This window comes from Protomyctophum bolini, assembly GCF_963924005.1.
Source record: "Protomyctophum bolini genome assembly, chromosome: 7".
Lineage (NCBI taxonomy): Eukaryota > Metazoa > Chordata > Actinopteri > Myctophiformes > Myctophidae > Protomyctophum > Protomyctophum bolini.
In genome coordinates this window covers 19,039,277-19,063,389 of record NC_137868.1, presented here as the reverse complement: position 1 = coordinate 19,063,389, position 24,113 = coordinate 19,039,277, and the positions used below count along the sequence as shown (strand labels likewise).

Sequence of the window (24,113 nt, the reverse complement as noted above, 5' to 3'; positions counted from 1 at the left end):
TTGCTCTGGCAGAATGGTAGGATTTTTGTTGTTTCAGTTAAAGACTTCACACACCTGTCTAGAGCCTTGTAGGCTATGCAGACTCGCACAACGGAGGTGATGATTAGCTCCTGTTAGCAAGAGTTGACTGATGGTGGGGCCTCTTAATCCGTCGGATAGCCTCATATGTTGACACGCTCAGGGATCTGTATATTGGCAATGTATTTGCCCCTATTTGGGCCATATCATCTCTGATGATCTTTGAGATGACAAGGACATCTAACCGGTTAGATGAGTTATAAACTGTGTGAGAACGAGAACAAGAAATGTAAGAATTCAATATGAAGAAGAGTTAGCAAGACAATCTAAACTGAAACCGAAGGTTATTTGGGACTACATTAATAAAAGGACAAATATTTAAACATCAGTAGGAGATCTATATGTCAATCAAGACAATAAGAACTATATGGATTTCCAAAAAGCTTTTGATAAAGTTCCCCATAAGAGACTAATATCAAAATTAAGGTCTTACTGTATAGACAACAGAGTTATAGGATGGTTACAGGATTTTCTCAATAACAGGAAACAGAAGGTGGTGGTTAATGGAGCCACTTCAGATTGGAAGTCAGTGACCTCTGGAGTCCCACAGGGATCTGTATTAGGACCTGTGCTTTTTGTTATTTATATAAATGATCTACCAAGTGAGATACAATCCGATGTCTACCTTTTTGCGGACGACACTAAAATATTTAGAACTATAACCAATGACACGGACACAGCACAACTCCAAGCAGACCTCCAGAGTACCAGCAATTGGTGTGACAGGTGGTTACTGAAATTAAATCCAGATAAATGTAAACAGTTGCACATTGGGGAAAAAAGTGACAACTTGGCTAATTATACAGTTGGAGATCTAGTGATTCATCAAATAACTATTTATGCCGTTATATAAATCCTTGGTGGGATCACATCTTGAATTTGCAAGCTCAGTCTGGTGCCCTTAGAAAATCAAATACATAGAGAGAATAGAGAAGGTTCAGAGAAGGACTACTAAATTAATACCAGGGTTGAAAGAAATGTCATATGAATGAAAGGTTAAGACACTTAACCAACGTTAGTGTACAGGTGGCACAGACGAGATATGATCGAGGTCTATAAACTTGTTCACCAGATATATGACTTTACAGCCGAGCCTGACAGCAGGTATGAGTTGAGAGAGAATTCTCTTAAACTCTTAGCACTAAATTGTCATTCAGAAAAGAGAAAGAATGTCTTTACACTTAGAGCTGTCAGAGCATGGAAAGTCAACATTTTTAAGAATAGACTTGACAAATTTTGGTCAACAAAATATTTTTTGTACAACTATAGGGCTGGCTTGTAAGGTAATACGGGACTTTGAAACTGTATTATGTATACAAAGAGTGCAGGTCCGCATGAACTTTGTTTATTTTAAAGTGTAAAACAAATAAAAAATAAATAGGAATATATGTATGTACCGTACTTGTGAATTTTATTTATTTTATGTATTTACTTGCGCAAGCAGAGCGCGCAAGTAATAGTTTCGCCCGGGACTCGTATGCACCGTCCCAGCCAACCCGCCACTTTTGATGCGTATGCACCGTCCCAGCAAATTGTGCCTGATTTGCTGGGACCAGATTACATGGTGTGTATATGTATAACTAGCTCTCAATGATGACGTAAGAATTATGTGGATTAAAGGACCCAATGCCAGAGTGTAATTGGTTTTCGATGGTGACGTAATGACGATATGTTTTAGCGTTGGGAGGATTAAAGGTAATGCTCCCGTGTATACATGTATGTAATCTGGCACCACTGCCGTATCAGGCACAATTTGCTGGGACGGTGCATACGCATCAAAAGTGACAGTTTATAACGGTCGAAAGTACTTGCACGCTCTGCTTGCGCACTAGTTGGCCATTTATGGCCTACTAGTGTACAACAAGCAAGTATGCACTCGACAGAGTGCAGTTCTAGTTACTTGCGCAAGCAGAGCGCGCAAGTAATCGTTTCGCTTGGTCTCTTCGAAGTGAAGACAAGTTTTCTTCAACGGTAAATCTGTGCCTGGTTTGCTGGGACTAGTTACAACATTACGTCATCCTTGAGAGAGTACATGGTGTGTATATGACGTAATGTTACAAGTTACAAGTTACAAGTTACAACATTACGTCATATACACACCATGTACTCTCTCAAGGATGACGTAATGTTGTAACTAGTCCCAGCAAACCAGGCACAGATTTACCGTTGAAGAAAACTTGTCTTCACTTTTTGGAACCAAGTAACCACAGTATACTGCTAATCAAATTACAACTACATACTCTGTATGTAGTTGTAACTAGAACAACTACATACAGTCTGTGCCTGGTTTGCTGGGACTAGTTACAAGTTACAAGTTACAACATTACGTCATATACACACCATGTACTCTCTCAAGGATGACGTAATGTTGTAACTAGTCCCAGCAAACCAGGCACAGATTTACCGTTGAAGAAAACTTGTCTTCACTTTTTGGAACCAAGTAACCACAGTATACTGCTAATCAAATTACAACTACAACAATTAAATACAAATCCAACTACAGATTTCGGAAGTATTTTAGATCATGTATATTTCAACAAATTTGAAAGTATTATTACAGAAATTGAAGTTAGAGACACATATTACTCTGATCATGATTTAGTATTAATATCACTATAGTACAAAATGAAATACATTTAAAACAATTGACAATTTACAATAAGTAATAAAATAATTATACTGTATAATATATTTTAATTCAGTTTATATACCTTTTTTTTCATCACATATCAATGATTCATTTTTCTGTAAAAAAGTAGTTAGGTAGCAAATAGTTACACGTAATGATTATACATTTCAAACGTTCCTTCACAGAGATACTGAGATGTGATACTTTCCAGCGGTCGAAAGTACTTGCGCGCTCTGCTTGCGCACTAGTAGGCCATTTATGGCCTACTAGTGTGCAACAAGCAAGTATGCACTCGGCAGAGTGCAGTTCTAGTTATGTCTGTTATGAGTCTGGCGTAGAGGATTTCATCCTGTGCTAAATAAAACTAAAAAAAATTCAATATGTTTTGGTCATGCCCTTCTTTACGTAGATATTGGACTGAGATCTTTGACACCATGTCAAGGAGTGTTGGGATACCATTTGAACCAAATCGCTGGGCGCTATGATTCAATGGATTAAATGACCCCGGGCGTTCGGGGTGTTAACACAGGAAAGTTTTCTTAATTTTCAAACGCTTTTTTCCTGCAAAACCAAACCACACGCAAAACAGCTGTAGATAAAAAATAAGTATATATTTAGTTACTACATAACCTTTTTATGGATAGAAAATGCATGGGGGGGGGGGGTCGAGGTTATATGGCCTTGGATGTATGGAGAAGGATCTTGTAGTCAATACGGTATTTGATGGGGAGCCAGTGGAGTTGGTGTAGTACAGGGGTGATGTGACTGATGACAAGGGTTCTGATGATGATACGGGCAGCAGCGTTCTGGAATAGTTGGAGTTTATGGAGGAGTTGGTGGGGGAGACCAAAAAGAAGGGAATTACAGTAGTCCAAGCGGGAGGTGACGAGAGAGTGAACTAGGATTGCTGCACTGTGGGGAGTTAGAGAGGGGCAGATGGAAATAAAATTAGGATCCATCTTTAATAATGATAATTTAGAAAGGACTGTAAAATTTGGAAAAACTGCAAATAAATACCTTCAATAACCCAGCCGGAGACCAAATACCGTGCTGTATTTACCTTAAAAATGAGTGAGTAGCCCTTTAAATTTTAAAGGACAGTCACTGTACCAAAAAATAGAAATATACCTTAAAAAATTATTTGGAGGCAGATGAAATAAAGTTCTGGGAAAAGTTTAAGGTTTAACCATTATTTTAGTAGGTATAAAGTCAATTTACATAGAGAGTGTGCTACAGGGTTCAGAATATTATAGTATAATACATCAACATAATTTAGAGTATTCAAATGGTTCCAAAATGGATCCGAACTGAACCGAACCACGGAACTGAACCCTGCACTAAGTTACTAGGCCAAGGTCAAACTAGACTGATAACACAGCAGCTGCATGTTGAATTAAAACAGCGCCTACAGTATCCTAACTCAATGACTGAGAAGACACCGCATGGAGACTGAACAAGATATTAAATGGGACAGATGAAAACATATTATGGCCATAAACATGGATGACATGACATTAATGATGATAAGAGGAACAACGCTGTGTAAACAGGCAGTAGGCTAAGAGTAAAATGTTGATATGGGAGAATAAGGTGACAATATGAATGACACGGCCTGGATCAAAGTTCAGGAGGATATGGGACATTGACCACTGGGCATTAGTTTGTAAACAGATAAGACATAAATTATCTAACAGAGGCGGTTGATGTTTCCGAGGTGGAAGTAGGCGGACCGGTTTGGTGTTGATGTGGGTGTGGAATGATCGGTACATGTCGAGGATGACACCCAGACTCTTAACCTGAGGGGAGGGGGAAACCGATGAGTTGTCTATGATGGGAGGCATACTATGGTCCGACAGAGCATTGGTTCGACATGCGTCCGCACCTTGGACTAGCGCCTGCTCCCGTGCTTGCGGTTATGGTTAGGTTAGGGTTTGAGGTGGCTTGTCGTTTTTCGGACCAATGACTAGTCGGACCAAACACATGCACCCGTCTATGGTGAGAGTGAAACTGGGTTGCTTGGTGAGTGTGGATTAGGAACCTTCCGGCCCCATGACAACAGTTTGAAACTTGCTCTGGCAGAATGGCAGGATTCTTTTTGTAGCATGAATGCATACTGCATAATGACACCAATGTATTGTTCCATCTGTTGACATAACAGATATCCTGTCCCACCAGGGTCAACTCTTCTGATATGTTCTCAACTAAATGGCATTATGACGTTTAATAAATAATAATATAGTTTTGTCTTTTTTTCCTTCTTAAAAAAATGTACCCAACCACCCCCACCGCACGCACGCACACTTAATAACAAATATTTACACCAATGCTCTCTGAGCCTGGATGTGTACTGCTTCTCACAAGGCTGGTTAGAGCCTCTATCTATGATGCTGTTCTCGGACACATCAAGCACAAAGACCTCCATTAAGTTGTGTGACGTCCATAAGATGGACTTGTGTGGATGAGCGAGTGGCTAAGATTTATTAATTTTGTCCTATGTCATCTGGGAATGTGGAGCAACAACCTCATAGCGTCATTGTAAGCCACTCTGAGCCTCTGCATACTCATTACCCTGTAAATGCCAGAGATGAGCCATAGGCTATACAGAGTATACAAGTGTGACAGGCTCTGAACATGTGCTGAATGTGCTCGTTAATCATTATGTGTTCAATGTTCAATATGTTTCTTTTTGCAGTTTTATCAATATTTATTGGTGTTTCTAGAGTAAAGAGTGAAGTGATTTGGTGAAGAGGGGGAAAAAGTGGAGGCCACTCCCACTGTGGGACCGTCACTGAAGTATAGGCCTATGAGGTGACAATAGACACAAATAAACATGCTCAAGTGGGACAACCCTTACGACTTGTTCATTGCGATGATAATAGCAAGGAACAATAGATAATGAGAGCACTTTGATTTGAGTTTTGGCACTTCTCAGAGGAGGAGGCCTTTATTAAGCTGTGGAAACCTATAGCCTTGCCTTTTTGACATACCTTTGAGTACCACTACAGATGACAGGTGTAAAAAGTGCACAGGGTTGGAAAGAAGAATTAGCCGAGCCACTCCATAAACGCTGTGAGTATGCTATGCACAGTATGTACTAAACCCAAACATTTGCTATGTACTTTTACCACCATGTATCTTATTACTTTTCCTGATTGTTTTTATGCATTTTATTTTGTACAGCACTTTGGAAACCTTGTATTTATGAAATGTGATATATAAATAAATGTGATTAGATTGGATAGTATTCCCTAATAACACAAGCCCCTACAGTGTTCCTTCTCAACCATGACACGCTTTGTATAGTTGACAATATTTTTTATAGTCGTCTGTTTGCTAGTATTATGTACTCTTTTTTTAAGTGGTGCAACCACTTCTACAACCAGCTCGCAATGTAGGTACCTGTTTGTGTAGGTCAATGAGCACGAGTGGTGTGCGCATGCGTGCGCGTGCACCACTGGTGTGCGCACGCACCCTCCGAAAACCTCCGAAAATCGCGCTAATGGACCAAACCATGGAGAGCTCCGTAGATTAGGAGTTATTCAGCTTTTAGAGAGGGGAGTTGCACCACTTGGTTCACACAGGTGTGATTTTTTTTTTTTTTGCATTTGTCTTGGGATTACCCTCACATATCCATGGGAGAATTGATGTACAAATATTACTATGTTTAACAGAAATTGTATTGAATAGAATACTTTTACAAGAACAAGTAGAATTAGCGTTTCAGTGGAATAACTTTAAAAGTCCAAAACATTTGGTAAAACCATGGTTGTTATGGTCTAATAAAGGGTTGCTAGGGTGAAATAAATAAAGTACTTTCAATTATTTTGATTTGATTACCGGTACTTTAAACTTAAATACACTACTTTTACTCACAATAATCACTTGTAGCACTAGTAGTACTTGTATCATTTTATAACTATACACATTTGTAAAGCATGTTTCATACATTACTTTTTATATTGTGTTTATTGAGCACCATGTTTGCATTACAGAACATGTAGACAGAGAGAAAAATGAGAAACATTCCATTTTTCTTTCCCCCTTTCCATTCTCCTCTTCCTTCCTCTGACAGTCTATTTTATAGGCTACAATTCGTTTATTGTTTTCTTTTCCTACATTAAAAAATAATCAATCTTTTTAAATTAAATTAAAATAATTAAATAAAAGTATATTAAACACACAAACAAATCTAACAAATTCCACAAATAAAAAAATATATAATAAGGCGTGACCAAGAAAGAAGACAATACGCAATAAGAACAATATGCACAAACAAGAATAACAGGCTGAATAACAGGCTTATCAGGTATAAGCGTTTTTTTAACTGCTCAAAGTGGCAGAAGATCTGAGGGCGGAGCTTACTGATCAAAGTGACACATGTGTTCCCCATGAGTCAAGGAACAAGTGGAAACAAGTGCCATGACTTTTGGACAAACGAGGCATGAGTTATGCCTGTTCAAAGGTTTCATTTTCAAAAAATTGCCATAGCGACCCCCATTGATCTATTGGAGTAAGACTGCTTTCAGTGCTATTTGGCATGACCCTCTACCATACTGTACAGTTGCAAAAGCATATGACGCTGCATGTATGTATTGGGGACAAAAGTAGAATTTTCACAAACTAGCAATTTTCATTGGCTCATAAAAACTTCATTTTTTCACTTAAAAGAAATGTACTACGATTTCTTGTCCGTATTGGTCCAAAGTTCACGTGTAGAAGTTTCCGTGCATTTTGATCAAAGATCCTGGGAGGTGATACATTTGAAATGTTTTTCATATAATTCAAAATGGCGGGTGATCTAAAGGTCAGAGGTCAAAAGTCAGAACACGGAAGTTGTTCGGCATGAGAAGACACATATGCGTATCAAAGTGTCATTACCAACAGTCAAACGGTTCATGAGATATGCACGTTCAAAGTTAGCATTTTCAATTGAGTGCTATAGCGCCACCCTTTGGCCAATTGTCATGGGCTTCGCATGGTCACCGTTTGGCATATGCTCTATCAGATTCCTGCGTTTCACAAAAACCGACTGCACGGTTCAGCCAGAACAGCTATTTTTGGCTTTTTATAGAAGTAGTGAAAATAGCCAATCTACAAGCTTGCAATGCGAGGCGTGTGCATTTAGATTTTCACTATAGTTAAGGTCCCAGGCACACGTCAATTCTCTTTTTTGGGCCTCGACCTGAAATGTTTGCGAACATACATTTCATAGATTCATATATAGATTATGCAACATGCAACTTTGATCATTTTACATTTCAGTGAGTTGCCTTGGTTGTGATTGACTTAATTTGACTACCACCAGTAGATCTCATATGCCAAAGGGACAGAAACATTGCCACTGGTAATTAGCCAGATGGAAGGATTGATATGATGTATGAACATAATTTGTATAGCGCTTTTCTAAACATAGTTCCAAAGTGCTGCACAGAGCAAGATTAAAAACAGCAAGAAACAACAAAAACCAATAACAAGAATGTATAGACTAGTTAGGAAACACTCTGTGTGGATTTTCAAACGCTACCCTTATGTGCACTGGCAGTGCGTTCCACAGTCTAGGTGCCCGAGCGGCAAAAGCCTGATCACCCCGGGTAACTAGGTTTGTACGAGGGACATCCAGGAGGGCCTTAAGGTCCCCACACACCGAGCGCGTTTTTCTGATTTTTAGCGGAGTTTCTCCATCGGTTTTCCGAAAAACGCGTCCAGTGTGCAACCACCTTTATCGGAGGAGGGAGGGACAGCATCTCACGGATGTAGATATAGGGGCCAGCCCATTTAGGGCTTTGAACGTAATAAGTAGAATTTTAAAATCACATCTGGCGCTCACCGGCAGCCAGTGAAGATCTGCAAGTATCGGTGTTATATGGTCCCGTTTCTTAGTTAGTCAGTCAGTAGACGAGCAGCAGAGTTCTGTATTAACTGTAGACGGGATGTAATTTTCCGAGTAGATGGAATTGCAGTAATCGAGACGTCCATGTATCGAATCGTCAACCATGTATCGTGATACGTATCAGTGTTAAAATAATTATATAGTTACACCCCTAGTGTCAAGAGTGAGTACGGATGAGGACCCAAAAGCAGGAGACATCAGGCAGAACAAGTAAACTTAGAATGATCTGCGAATGGGCAAAGAAGGAAGGTAAATAGCAGGTCTCTCCCTGAATACAAATACAGGACAGACTCCCAACAGGGAACTAGTACGAACCAACAAGAACACAAGCAAACACAGGACTTAAATAGATGCGGGATAATAGGGCACAGGTGAAACCAAAATACAATCAACACTAGGACAGGCTGGGGGACTAACAGGACACAGGTGGAAACAAGATAGGTTAGACAAGCGTGAATTCCGTTTGTGTCTGAGCATAGGCATGGCTGAGGCATGGTAACGCCCCGCCTGCCTGTCATTGGTCTACTGACACTGCCCGTCTTCACTGTCCTCCGAGACGCGAGGTTAGTCTGTGGTCAGATTGAGAAATAATTAAATAAATAGGCTACAAGAGAATGACAGTTTGGCACGCGTGACAGAATGCAGCCTTGTAACTAACTTGTATGTTTTATTTTTGTAGAAGAGGCAAACTAATATTGTTTATGCCGTTTGCTTTGATTGAATGGCACGTATGTATGTTGTACTATGATTTGATTTGGTTGTGTTCTAAATAAAGTGTTAGTGTTGATTAGGCTATCATGTATTAATCTAATTATAGTAAACTAATACTATTACACTAAAATGGATAAAGATGAAGGGAAAATAGATCTTTTTATAGTACAATAATGTTTCAAGTTTACACAATCAACACAAACACACCCAAATCAAATCATATTATAGCGTGCATGTTCAATCAATTATTCCATCAAAGCAAACGGCATAAACAATATTAGTTTGCCTCTTCTACAAAAATAAAACGTACAAGTTAGCGTTCTCTTGTATCATACCGTACTACTTGTATCATTTTCCACGACGGAGTAACCTCGCATCAGACTATCCAGCAGGACAGTCAAGACAGGCAGTGTCGGTAAGCCAATCACAGGCAGGCGGGGCGTCACCATGCCTATGCTCGGACACAAACGGAATTCACGCGTTAGACAAGGTAGGCAGTAACTAGGCAGACAGGAAACACTAACACTAGGAACCATACTACAAAAGAAGATACACAAAACCAAGGCAACAACAGAATAGAAAGCCAAAACCAAACAGAACAGGACACATGTCTAATACAGAACAAAACCAAAACCGAAATAAGGACAGGCAAAAGTCCACGGTCCGAGGAGCGGACCGTAACACGTACTATCTTGTTATGGTTCAACTTGTTCTTGAAGCAGCTACAGTATAACTATGGTCTGATCCCTATGCACCTTGGCAGAACTACCACCGTCCTCCTGAGGTTATTGTAGGCCTACTTCTCCCCATGATATCATGTACATTAAAAACATAACCATCACGGCTAGAATATTGTCTCGACTCCTATAGAGCGTCGCAGTCCCACCCCCTTTCAGAACGACGAGTGGCCCAGGAAATGAATCCCAATGCATTTTGCCCATAGGCTTTTCTTAAAGTATTTATTTAAAGACGGTTACGCCGCGGACAAAGCCAACTCGGATTGTGACAAATCATGACAATGAACACAATATTTTGGGCCGATCAAATCATTAGAAAGAACAAAATAAAGGCAGAAGACAACACTATTTGTTTTGTTTTTCTTCTCATCTTGAAAATGATGCCTTTCCAGAAGTTATTATTTCCTACATTTTAGTATGTTATTTAGCATACCCAATACTAATAGAATCCATTGAATTATTTTCATTTGTGATGGTTTTAGAAAAACTTTTGCCCATACCCAACACCATGCCAAAAATAAAAATGAAAATATTTTAACGAATTGGGACCCAGCTACATAGCCTGGAGAGACGATTGCTCTACGCCCACTGTGACATATAGGCTAAGTAGCCTTGTCGAGCCATGAGGCCCATAGGGCAGGAGCCTATCTCCTGTTTCTGTATTGTGAGGCAGCTTGATGTACAAGTACACCCCCTGGACATGACGCTAGTATGTCGTAGGGACTTACCCCGAATCCAACCCTTGATGCTGAGTGTCACGCAGGGAGGCACTGGGTTTTGAGAGTCTTTGGTATGACCCAGCCGGGGATTGAACACCACTGAGTTATGACATATAAGCTCTGTGAACTATCTTTCGTCTTCCACCCACAGGCTCAGTGAGACAGAGATGTTACGGAAGATTTTCCTGGTTCTAGTGGCTGTCAGCACGTTCGCGGTCCTGCTGAGAGGGTGAGTGACCACACTAACGAACAACTTGTCATTCACAGTCATACTAAAACTATGACAAAACATTGTCAACTTTTTCACAGACAAAAACTAAATGAAAATGAAATAAAAAACTAAGCTATGATGACTAAAACTAAGACTAAATGTATTTTCAATTTCATCAAAAAAAATAGATCAAAGTGTAAAATAGCAGATCTACAAGCTCACAATGCAACTTGTGTAAAGTGTCAAATCAATCATTACGACGCCAAAATAAAATGTAGATTTAGTCAACTAAAATCACATATTTAGTCGAGTAAAAGTAGACTCAAATTAAAACATGACTACAATATGACAAAAATTGTATTCAAGTCTATGACTAAACTAAATCCTTAATTTGGTAATATCATCCCTAATTGCCAAAAATACCCAAATGACTAGGTCGCCGTCACATTGTGACACGCTTGTAAATTATTCGCCATTCACCATACAAAGTATAATAATAATAATAATAATAATTATTATTATTATAATTATAAAACCTGCAAGCAGCAATGACCGGGTCCTCGCACGTCTGTGCACGTTAGGGACAAATATTGACCAATCCGAACTGGGAGGATTTTCAACCGAGTACAGTGAGGCAACTCATGACTCTCTAAGAAAACTGTTCAGAAGTTAGGACAAATGATAGAAACTATGACATATCGACAAATCAGAAGAGTTGCGAGGATAATTTACTCCAATCATGGACAAGGACTTTCAATCGAATCAAGTGACGTGTCTGTACAACAATGGTTATTTGTTTCAAAAACGATTTATACCCTACCTACAGTATAACATACAACGTTTTTATTACATTTTGACACTTGCTTTCTCATGCCAATAAAGCTCCTTTGAATTGAAAAATCAACACCACCCCAAGTCTGAACGACAATCAGTTCAATACAAAAATACAAAACTTTGTAAACCTTGTATATCTGGTTATTTTCACTTGCTGTTTGGTGTTGAAGTATGTCACTTTGGCCACGGTCATGTCATTTTATGAAAACTCACCATTTGGGGGTCATACCTATGTTCCCTCAGCCCTATGTTCCCTCAGAAGGAGCATTGGTCCGAGGTGCGCTGGGGGTCGGGAGAGGGTGGGTGGTTAGGTTTAGGTGTCTGCCCCGGGGGAGGTTAGGGTGAGGGTTTGAGGTAGGTTGTCGATCGGACCGTCGGCATATTGACGCGGACCCGAGGGAACATAGGGCTGAGGGAACATAGGTATACGGTCCCACGATTTGGATAACTTTTCATCTTACCACAAAAGATCAAAGGATCTACTGAACTAGAGAAAATAAGAAAAAAAGAAATCGCTATAACATTTTGTAAAAAAATACATACTGTATTTAGCCCCATGCTCGAATGCCCCACCCCGCTGTCAAAAAACAGCTAAAATCCCTAAAACAAAAGAAAGCAGCAAATGAAATAACACTCATCTTTTACTTTCTCTAATAACAACCTAAAACATGAACCTTGTTTGAAAAAAAAAAAAAGTTGTCCTTTAAGGTATTTTCTGTACACTGAGTGAGTTTGATTTGGAACTGACCATCCTGATACGAGGAGTTTGTTAAACTGTGCCCCGTGAAAATGGCATAAATTGTGCAAAATGACACAATACATTCAACATGGCTGACTTACTGTGGTTTAGGTCATGGCGCCAAGAGACTTTTGTAAGTCTGGACATGATACAGGTGTGTACCAATTTGTATACGTAGACGAAACCGTATGGTGGGGTTTCAAGCACAAACTTTTGTATGTGGCGCTATTGATCCATTAGGCCACCCCCCCTTTGAGACGATTAAAATGTCCTCCACTTGTGGGTAGAAAGCAACTTTTCGAATATGTTTAGCGCCTCAAAAATGCCATTCATTGTGGTTAAAATAATATGAATAATAATCATTGCAATTGGGCTTCGCACTATACTGCTCAGTGCTCAGGCCCTAATAAAACGTTCTTGTCCACAAAGGGATATTTGTTTTCACAACAAATACACATAATACATCTGGTAGACATATTATAAGTGAATTAATTCAATGTAAATGCTCTCCCTTCCAGGTATATGGATGCCTTCCACCTGAGCCTCTTTGCACCATCTCACCATTCTATACCACCATTCGCAACCAACCACTCTCAGTCAGTCTCAACCAACCACTCTCAGCCAGTCTCAACTGACCACTCTCAGCCAGTCTCAACCAAACACTCTCAGCCAGTCTCAACTGACCACTCTCAGTCAGTCTCAACCAAACACTCCCAGCCAGTCTCAACTGACCACTCTCAGCCAGTCTCAACCAACCACTCTCAGCCAGTCTCAACTGACCACTCTCAGTCAGTCTCAACCAAACACTCCCAGCCAGTCTCAACTGACCACTCTCAGCCAGTCTCAACTGACCACTCTCAGCCAGTCTCAACCAACCACTCTCAGCCAGTCTCAACCAAACACCCTCAGCCAGTCTCAATCAGCCACTCCCAGCCAACCCCAGTCCTGAAGCCCAAACAGACCAACGTGGTTTTCATGAAGACCCACAAGACGGGAAGCAGCACCATGCAAAACATACTGTTCCGCTTTGCCGAGCGCCACAACCTGATTGTGGCGTTCCCCATAAAAGAGTGTGGCCACCTGTTCTGCTACCCAAACTCATTCAACACCCGCTTCGTCCATCCAGCCACCCTGCCAGCCAACATCCTCACCAATCACATGCGCTTCAACCACGATCAGGTGCATACTTTTTAAATTTGGAAGCATTGTCATTATTGTTTTGAGTTTGTATCAGTCAAAGATACAAACATCACTGTCCATTGTAGACTTAAAGTGTCTCAGTGTTGATGTATCAATTTTTAACTCACAGTGTAATGTAACCATTTTACTAATAGTCGGTGAAGGAAGAGCTTAGGTCTGTTTGTGGAGGTGATTCCGTCACATATACTTAAATATAGTTTAAAATTAATCTAGGATAAGGAAACCTGGTCAGGCACTGGCAGTGAACCTAATGAGTCCCCACACCTGTCCAATTTCCAGGCTCTGCCTGAGCCAATTGATTACTATGGCATTGGCAACCCAGCCTACACCTGCCGAATTCCCGCCCTAGGACACTAGAAACACTTTTCCTGGGTTTTTGTGTGTGCAATCCCTATCCTGGACGGGTCTGTGGACTTAAAAACAAATTCACTGAGTCAGTTTGCACTCTTGAGTCTTCACACATTCTCCACAGACGTTAACTGCAACTTTCCACATGTGAAAACATCTCTGGTTTTACTGTACATATGATAATAAAAATTGTATCTTGCAGGTGCGAAGGGTCATGCCGATAAACACTGCATACATCACGATTCTCCGAGAGCCAGCCTCCATGTTTGAATCGATGTTCAGTTATTTCAAACAGCAGTGTCAGAGTTTCATGAACGTTCCCTCCTTGGAGGTCTTCATGGAGGATCCCCAGAGGTACTACCGGCCGAACGAACCGATCATGGCTGCCCGCAACGCCCTGACCTTCGACTTGGGCGGTAACAAGGACCGGCCGGAGACAGATGCGGCATACATCGGTGACTTTGTGGCAGAGGTGGAACGCTCCTTCTCCCTGGTGATGATCGCAGAGTACTTTGACGAATCGCTGGTTCTGCTCCGCCACCTGCTGTCCTGGGACCTGGAAGATGTTCTGTATGTCAAGCTCAACATGCGTGCAGACAGCTCCAAGCATAGCATCACACCGGGCCTCTCCGCCAAGATGCGTGCCTGGAACTACCTGGACACAAAGCTCTATGACCACTTCAACGCCTCGCTTTGGCGGCAACTGGCGGCCCTCGGTCCGGCCTTCGTGGCGGAGGAGTTGCACCTCATGCGACAGGCCCAGGAGAGCCTGATGCAGAGCTGCTTTGGAGACCGGACGCCACAGCTCCGCTCGGCATGGCAGATCAAGAACGCGAAACTGCGGCCCTGGTCGCCCGGCAAGCATGTCGAAATCATGGGATACGACCTGCCGGATGGGTCGTCTAGCCAGGACCAGAAGCTTTGCATCAAGCTGATCATGCCAGAAACGCAATATTCAACTCTTCTCCGGGACCACGAAATACAAAGGATCTCCTAAGATCTCAGACACCTCCTGTACTTAAACCTCCACCCATGGAACCGTATCAAGTGTGTGTGTGTGTGTGTGTGTGTGTGTGTGTGTGTGTGTGGGCAGGTAGGCAAATTAAGTAAAAATGTTGGTTTTCACATAATTGTAAATATTCTTGCTTTTGTGAATATTTTTCACATTTTGTAAATGTATAATCTCAGATCCACTGTCCTGCCGTCTCTCCATATTTGACTGACATGGCTAGAAAGTAGAAACATATAATTCATATTGTTAAAAAAATAAGGGCAAGAAGGTGTTTTATCTCTGTGATTCAAGTGTCTTGCAATTTGTCACGACTGGTTATTGCCATGACAAACAAGCAACTAAAGAATGTAATGAACAACAACACACAAGTGTGGTGACATCCAGAGAGAGGACGATGCCATGGTCTGTGCCCCTGAGAGGACGGCCAGAGAGACGGCGATGCCATGGTCTGTGTCCCTGAGACAACTGCTTCTACCTCGTTCACCCCAACACTACAAAATAATTTATGAAAGTATTTTACTTACCAAAAAGTCGTGCATATCAAACTGTTCTCAGTTAGAGGTCTCTCAACATGATTATTTATTTATTTATTTGAGTAAAAGCACAACAATGCTATTGTAAAATACCTTCAGGTTTGATTATTTGTCAATACCTCACTGTCAATTCTCACTGTCAATACCTTGTGTGTTCCCCTGGCTGTCCACTAGATGTCCTCAGTGTGTCATGCAGTTTTAGTCAAGTTTTAGTTTGGGGGGGGGAGACCTACGCTATAAGACTATATTTTGTTTGGGCGGAGATCTGCATATATAGAGCCGGCCAGCAAATCTATACATCTGACCTCAAACCCTTAGATCTCCATACATGGAGCTGACCTGTTCTGACATTCCATATGTTGATCCTTCCCCATCCATCCTTCCTCTTCGATATCTCCCTTTTGTCTACCTGTCCATTTAAACTCTACACGGGCCCGCCCCAAAGTTATTAGTGCAGCCGGCGCTAACATAGAGTTCTCAACAGGCCCTCATCAAACCCTGTACACTCAAGAGAACGCTCCATATATGGCCAGACCTCATCAAACCCTGTACACTCAAGACACTGTCCCCACTGCCACCGTTAGATCTCCATATATAGAGCTGACCTGTTCTAACATTCCATATGTTGATCTGACCTCATCAAACCCTGTACACTCACGTTAATTTATATTGACAACGAGCACCTTATCGATCAGGCTTATTGAGCTGGGTTCTTATCGAGCCCACTATCGAGCATAGCACAGAACCAGTACATTTAACTAGGGCCTTTTCTAACAGACTGAGGAAATTTACCTTTTTACCAATAAAATAATATTAAAGAAACTGTTAACTGGTTAATGTGTACCATCACTTTAAAAGCGTAATTTTTGAGGGACGCTAGCTCCTCCTATATAGCTTTTGTCCCCACACTTCTAAATATTTGCCATTGACAATGAAAGGAGAAATTAGGTAAAATGTCCGCCAAATATGACATAAATTTAACCAACCAATCACAGACATGAAGTCTGGGGTAACACCTATACAACCAATACAAACTGTATCACCCTACTGCAAAAAAAAGCCATAAGGATTATAAATGGGGTTGACTATATTCACCCCACCAATGAATTATTTATAAAATGTCGTACGTTGAAATTTAAGGATTTAGTCGAGTTTAAAACATTAGAGATACTGCTTAGAGCTAAAATGAAAACACTTCCAGACTGTATCTAAGGGTTGTTCACAATCAGAGGAAAATGTATGAAAAAAATAAAAAAAATAAAGGATCAACGTGAGAAGTAATTGTATAACGATAAGGTGTGAAGCTGTGGAATTGATGTGATGATGAATTGAAAGACTGTGGAGCTAAGGATAAACTTAAGAAGGTATTCAAATAAAAGTATTAAATAGCTATACAGAGTAAAGGCTCAATTCAAGTGGTATTTGTTTCTTTTGGTTTTGTGTGAAATTGTTACTACTGTGACTATTATTAGCATATTGTTTTGCTTGTTTTTCAGAAAGAAAAAAAACTTGAATGTTGCACTGTTCAGCAGAAATGTAGGGATATATATATTTTTTCATTTTTATTATTTTTATTTAATGGACAAAAGGGTAGACGTAATAAGCCTAGGCTTCAGTCTATACCCTTTTTTTTTCCAGAATAAGAAAAAGAAAATAACTGATGAACTAAGAGTGTTTTGTATGGAAAAAAAGAAAAAAATACTAATAATAAACTAAACATCAATTCAGTTGTTCATGAGATGATGTACAATAAGAGCGCCTCTCACTTCACATGGGTGTGCCAGCATGGATGATTATATGTATTTCTTGATCGCCTCCTGTCTTTTTTTTTTCTTTTTTTTTTTTACAATTCTATTTATATATTTTCAGGTTTAAAGACATACTTTACAAACATTCACATCACATACACACACATATACACACAAACACTCCCCATTCAAAGGAAAGAAAAATAATAATACACTTAGCACAGAAACAAAAACAAAACGTACACAAATGAAAATAATACAATAGATGATCGCCTCCTGTCTTGATCATTTAAACGACGTCATGGGTCGCTATGCTCGATAACAGGCTTGATAAGCCCAAAGCTTAATGATAACGGGTAAAACAAATACTTTTTCGGTTATCGGTTATTGAGCTCCATCCCTACTCAAGACACGCTTCATGGCCAGTACAGAATTATTATTATTATTATTATTATAGGGCGAGGTCGCGTGCATGCATCGGCCATCCATCAGGGCGTCTTACTGGTATAGTATCGTATGGGGTACGGGTATTCAACTGGGGCCGAGCGCCCCCTTATGGCCCTTGGAAGAACTTACAGGTATGGTGGTGTGTGTGATATGAAGTGTGAGAATACCATAATGACAGTAATCCTTATTCTTATCCATATTCTATCATGATAGTCATTAATGTCAAGGAAATTATATGTTTATGCATAAGTCTACATCTATTCTAAGGTAGCATATATAGACATATTATCCTGCTCATTACTTTACAGACATGTACATTTATATATACATACATTTTCATGTTTGAGCACAAAATGCATTTTGAGAACCCACAAAACGCCCCCTACACACAATCATTCTACAGTTGTGGTCCCCGGCCTAATCTAGTTGAATACCCCTGGTATATAGTATAATGCAACAAAGACACTAGAGGCATGTGGGACGATCTTGTTGACATGACATACAGATATCCTGTTACCATCAGGTAAACTCACCTGGCAGGTTCTCAAATAGTGTTATGATGTTTAAAGGATCCTGGATCCTGATTCTGGATGTCACCTAAATGCTTTATGTCAATATAGTAATAACAGTATTTCGATTATATATAATCTCTGGGGGTCCATATAAAAGAAAGCAGCGCATAATATAAAAACGCAGCAGTATATAAATATGTACAATATAAAATGAAACAAAATAGATCATGCACTCAACCCCACACACACACACACACACACACACACACACACACACACACACACACACACACACACACACACAGAGTGTCGCAGTCCTGCCCCCTCGAGAGACCCGGAAAATAATTCCCCGTTAAGGCTCATAGACTTTTCAAAAAGTATTTATTTAAAGACGTTTATGCCGCGGATAAAGCCAACTCTTGTCGTGACAAATCATGACAATAAACACAATATTTTGGGCCAAACAAAGAAGGCCTGGCGTCGTCATGCAAGGGGGCAGGACTCTATACATGAGGCCACTGTGGGACAGGTATAGACCACGTAACGTATTTAGTAACACCAGTTAAAAGGCAGGGCATGTATGATGCCCAGTTTTGGCACTTCCCACCGAAGAGGATGCCTTTATGAAGCTTGAATAGGAGGCGTAGCCCGAAAGATCAGATGACAGATCTAAAAAAGCGCAGGGTTGGAAAGATAAGCACTCCAGAGACGTGGTGAGTAGGAAGCTATAGTCTATAGTCCCTACAATTTACAATTTAGGCATTTAGCAGACGCTCTTAATCCAGAGCGACTAGTCCCTACAGTATTCCTTCTCAAAAATGAGACGTGTTGTACAGTTGATGTCTTTTTATCTGATTGTTAGTATTGTTGGCATATGTACCAAAAAGATAATAATAATTATTGGGAGAATTGATTTGCATAGCATGCAGTTGAAATGTTTCCTTTGCATTTAATGTAATGTTGTGGTGGTGGTTCAGGGGTAGAGTTGCCGGATGGCAATCGCAAGGTTGCCAGTTCGAAACCGGGCTCCCCCAGAGTTAGTGTCGAAGTGTCCTTGAGCAAGACACTGAACCCCTAATTGCTCCTGATGTGCTGGTTGGTGCCTTGCATGGTTTCTATGTAAAGATTGATATAAATGCAACATTGACCATTGATTGATATAAATGCACCATTTTTACCATTTACAATATATTTATAGGAATATACAAGAAAACGTGTGAAATGAAAAACATTTGAAAGAAACCCTAGTAGTCGAATAGTTCTTATAACTGTTAATGTGGTGAAACTGTGCACGTACATTCCCACTATAGGCTGAAGAAGAAATCAGCCTCATGGAGGCAGAGTCTCGTTGTTGGCTATAACTGCACCAATCTGCATAAAACTTTGTATTCACATGGAAAAATGTCTGGCCTGTATCTTTACTTGCGCAAGCAAAGCGTGCAAGTAATGTTATCAGTCAGGTGCTACGATGTGTATGTCCCTTAGCAGCCTATGATATGACGTCATATGCTGGCACGAAGCAGACCGTGCAGGTATGTTTTCCGTCATGCTACGATGGTGACATAATGATGATATGTTTCAGTGTCGGGTGGATTCAAGGGACATACGCATCAAACCACCTGAGTAACCACATTATACCACTAACCAACTCAGAAATTACATATACATAGACATAGACATATCTTTATTACGTCATCATAGAGCATATTTTGGAAATTCCTCTGATCTGGTATACAGGTGATGACATGCACATGTCATTACATGCATAATAGAATTACAATTTCTTTCTTTTTTATAATGGGAGAATTAGCACTCAAAGCCTAAACTGGTGACCACCAGGTGGCGCTGAAAGAGTTTTAATTACGTTTATTTATATTTTTATTTTAATGATATTAGTTAGTTAGTACGAGTCGAGTCACCACCAGCTGAGCTTACGTCAACGAGGAATCTCAGGAACGCAATGTGTTGACAGCTGGGCGTGACGTATACTAGCAGCGACATTGCCTTCATATGTAGGCAGAGATGATCGGTTTATTTTTCAATGGGGATTTCAATGCAACTAAAAAATACATGAACCTGTGTACTGGCGCCCTCTACTGAAAGTGACGTCAGACTTCGGTGGTCTATTGAGAGCTATAGTTATAACCCGTCACTCACCCGTATTAATTACATCATTACTTAATTGATTCTTGTTGATGACGTAATGAAAGAGAAAAGTTTAAAATGAATTACCATCTTTCTCTTCAACAGATGTTAAAAGTATTTCATAGAGATATATAGAGATATAGTTGCAAAGAGATCAATTTGGACCTTGTATTGCACCAGGACAAAATAGACATTTAGCCCGGATAGACGAGAAAAATGCAAATACTAAAGACCATCGTCGGCTTTAGAGGCAAGTTAAAGACAAAAATACAAGACTCAGAAAGTCTTGCAGGAGAAGAAGTTGACGGTAAGAAGGTTTTCCCCAAGAGCTATAGAGATATATAGAGAAAGTTTGTAGCGGTCTACAGTACTTGCACGCTCTGCTTGCAAGTAGACACTCGACAGAGATCAAGTGAATACTAAACTAAGTAATACACCCACGATTCTTACAAGGCAGATTACATAATATACAACATAAAATAAAATACACCATTAGGCCTGTAAACAATTGCGAAATTTGCGTGTGATTGGCTTAATACCTGGCCCAAGAGAGGGAAAGGCTGAGCTTTGCATAAGATAAATGAGGAGAGAAGGGAGGGATGGAAGGGGAGGAGCAAAGGACTGAGCTTTGCATAAGAAACATGCCATTGGATAGTCTACAGACAATGATCAGGGTGTCCTCTGTGTTCGGGATGAAAGGAAGTGGTTAGGGTGTGCTCTATGCTCAGGGCCATGTAGTGTGGATGTGCAGACCTAGGTCTGCTATTGTTATATGTGAGGGTCTGCCTTTGATAGCGCCACCAGGAAGCCAACTTATATGTGAAACATTGTTTAAATAATTTGTTTTAAAATGATTTTATTTAAATATCACGCAGATCGGTACACTGATCTTTATAGTCATGTGATCAAGACGGATCTTGTCTAATGCTTGTCTTTAAGCACGCCCCCCCCCCCAAAAAAAAACATCACGATAATTGTGAAGTCATGTGGCAGCCATAGTGGGCACCCCTCACTTCACACAAGTGTGATTTTTTCCTGACCTGGTGGATCTAGTTTTTCTTGTTCTCCTGTTCCAATTCCCTCCCACCCTTCCCAAGATCTGTTCACCCGTAGGCACCGCACAATATGATATAACAATCATATGAGTGCATATGAGGCCACAAACAATCAAACTCCCTGAATATTATACCACATGCGTGCCAGTTGAAGCAACAGTCTACTGTTCCATTATGGTGTATATGTGACACAGAGATCATATTCCACCATTCACTTCTTTTCTCCCTGCCTCCGGCACAGTCTTTTAGTGTGCAAAGACAAACATTAAATGTCATTGACAATGAATGGACAATTTTGACTGTTTGTGTAAACACAAACATTGCGTATTGAGGACGCAAATTCTGATTGGACGGAATGAGATGATATGATGTACGATGATAAGAGCGCCCCTCACTTCACATGGGTGTGATTTGTATTGTATACAATTTGTTTAGTGCTTTTCTTCCCCCTTGCATGCCAACAACGAACGTCTCCCCCAAATTGTCCAGAGCGGCCTGTTATAGCGCCAACATGAGGCAGAGTTTTGTAAAACACTATTTTTGTGGGGCACTAGCCCCTCCTATGCCCAGCTTTCCGGGTTTGTATGAACACAAACATTGGCTTGTGATTGGCTGATCAATCACCTACCCCATAGTGATGATTTGATTGGCTGAGCAAAGTACATACTGTATTGAAGATTAAAGTGAGGGCAGAAAAGAGAAGACGCAAAAAGTGATTGGCCGGAATGACATTTGTGATGATTTCATTGGCTGAGCAAGGAATGTGATGTATGATGATGTACAGTATGATGATGTATGATGATAAGAGCGCCCCTCACTTCACACACGTGTGATTTTTGAGGGCCGCTAGCCCGTCATATGTCCAGATTTTAGTGTGCGTGTAAACACAACCTAACACAAACATTAAATGCCATTGATAATGAATGGCCGGTTTTACGTCATTATCCCAACACAGAAACTATAGTAAAATACCAGGGGGGCAGTCAGACATATATTTTGTGAAGCCACTAAGGAAATCGGGACATCCTGAAAGTTCATATAATGGCCTGTTGTGGCGCTGTCATTGGGCCCAAAAAAACCCATATCCCCATAGAGGTCCATGTATTTGGGCCCAACTTCACCTAGACTGTATTACCTTAATAAACATGGTCATGAATACTTTCTGCTTCCAGTCACTAGTTTAAAGTCTCATTTCTCATGTCATAATATTCTTTTTGGAAAATTATGGTCCCATTTATTTAAAAAATGACCATAAAGTATGTTCTGAGGGGCGTGGCTACCATTACAGTCTATGAACGGGAGCCACCCCCCGTTCGAGTCAAAATAAAAACCAACTAAGAAGAAGGGGGGAAGTCCCGCCTTGTTGTCTGGGCCAGCCAATGGCCAGCTGGGCCAAAACGGATCTAGAAAGATGGCGATTTTTATTTTACGTCCATATCAGACCCGGCGAACGCTTTGTCCATATTTTTTTTACAGTCTATGTAAAATACGCACATCACTTCGTGGAGGTGTTGGGTTCAAAAAGTGACATAGGAAAAGAGGAGGGAACCCGCACACTCATATGCTCCAAAATGTATATTTTATTGACGACGTTTTGAGCCAAGACCCCTCATCTGGTCAAACTCAAGATGTGAGTGATCCACCCACTTAAATAGACACCCACGGGTCACGTTACTAGTCAGTGGGTGGGGGTCGTCCCTATGTTCCCTCAGCCCTATGTTCCCTCAGCCCTATGTTGTCCCATTCCAAAACAGACCCTATGTTCCCTCAGCCCTATGTTGTCCCATTCCAAAACAGACCCTATGTTCCCTCAGCCCTATGTTGTCCCATTCCAAAACAGACCCTATGTTCCCTCAGCCCTATGTTGTCCCATTCCAAAACAGACCCTATGTTCCCTCAGCCCTATGTTGTCCCATTCCAAAACAGACCCTATGTTCCCTCAGCCCTATGTTGTCCCATTCCAAAACAGACCCTATGTGCCCTCAGCCCTATGTTCCCTCAATCCGATAAGTGTAATAAAATTAATGTAAGCTCACAACACATTACGGCATGTTGTGACCTTGTAGATCAGCAATTGTCCTTTCTTCTTAGCCTATAATAACAGGCCCAAAATTGGGATTTCAGGGTAAAAATAGCTATAATATAGTCACCCAGAAAGACTGGGAAGTTATCCACTGTATACTGGCAGGTGGCCGTCCAGAGTAGACAGGCATTATACTGTATGTGGCATAATGCATGGTCCAAGTATACTCCATGTTTGGGATTTCAATAAATGGGTCTTCCGTCTTATACAGTAAGTAGGCTACAGTTGCAGTCCGAGAAAGGGACACTTAGCTGCAAAGGTGAATGGGTGCGCAGTATACTTAATATTAGGTTATTGCAGATGGCCTTTCAGAGGACAGTGTTACTTGGGGACATGAGACAGGATGTTCTACAAGCTAAACTAGTTTTGTGTTTGTCAACGTAGCTTAAATAGTTGGTGATAGATAAAATGGGTCTGATCTGTTTACAAACTAATGTCCAGTGGTCAATGTCTCATATTCTCATATTCTCCTGAACTTTGAC

At 40.6% G+C, this 24,113-nt stretch overlaps 1 protein-coding gene across 1 annotated transcript; it reads left to right on the top strand.

Annotated features, from left to right (window-relative positions):
- Window positions 1-1,120: 1,120 nt before the first annotated feature.
- On the top strand, window positions 1,121-15,093 carry LOC308318608 (galactose-3-O-sulfotransferase 3-like; the record flags this gene model as incomplete). The annotated part of the gene is made up of 4 exons (XM_080768224.1): window positions 1,121-1,182; window positions 10,916-10,993; window positions 13,067-13,727; window positions 14,299-15,093. The coding sequence occupies 4 exons, from the start codon at window positions 1,121-1,123 to the stop codon at window positions 15,091-15,093; spliced, it is 1,596 nt and encodes a 531-aa protein (XP_080624350.1).
- Between the last annotated feature and the right edge of the window lie 9,020 nt (window positions 15,094-24,113).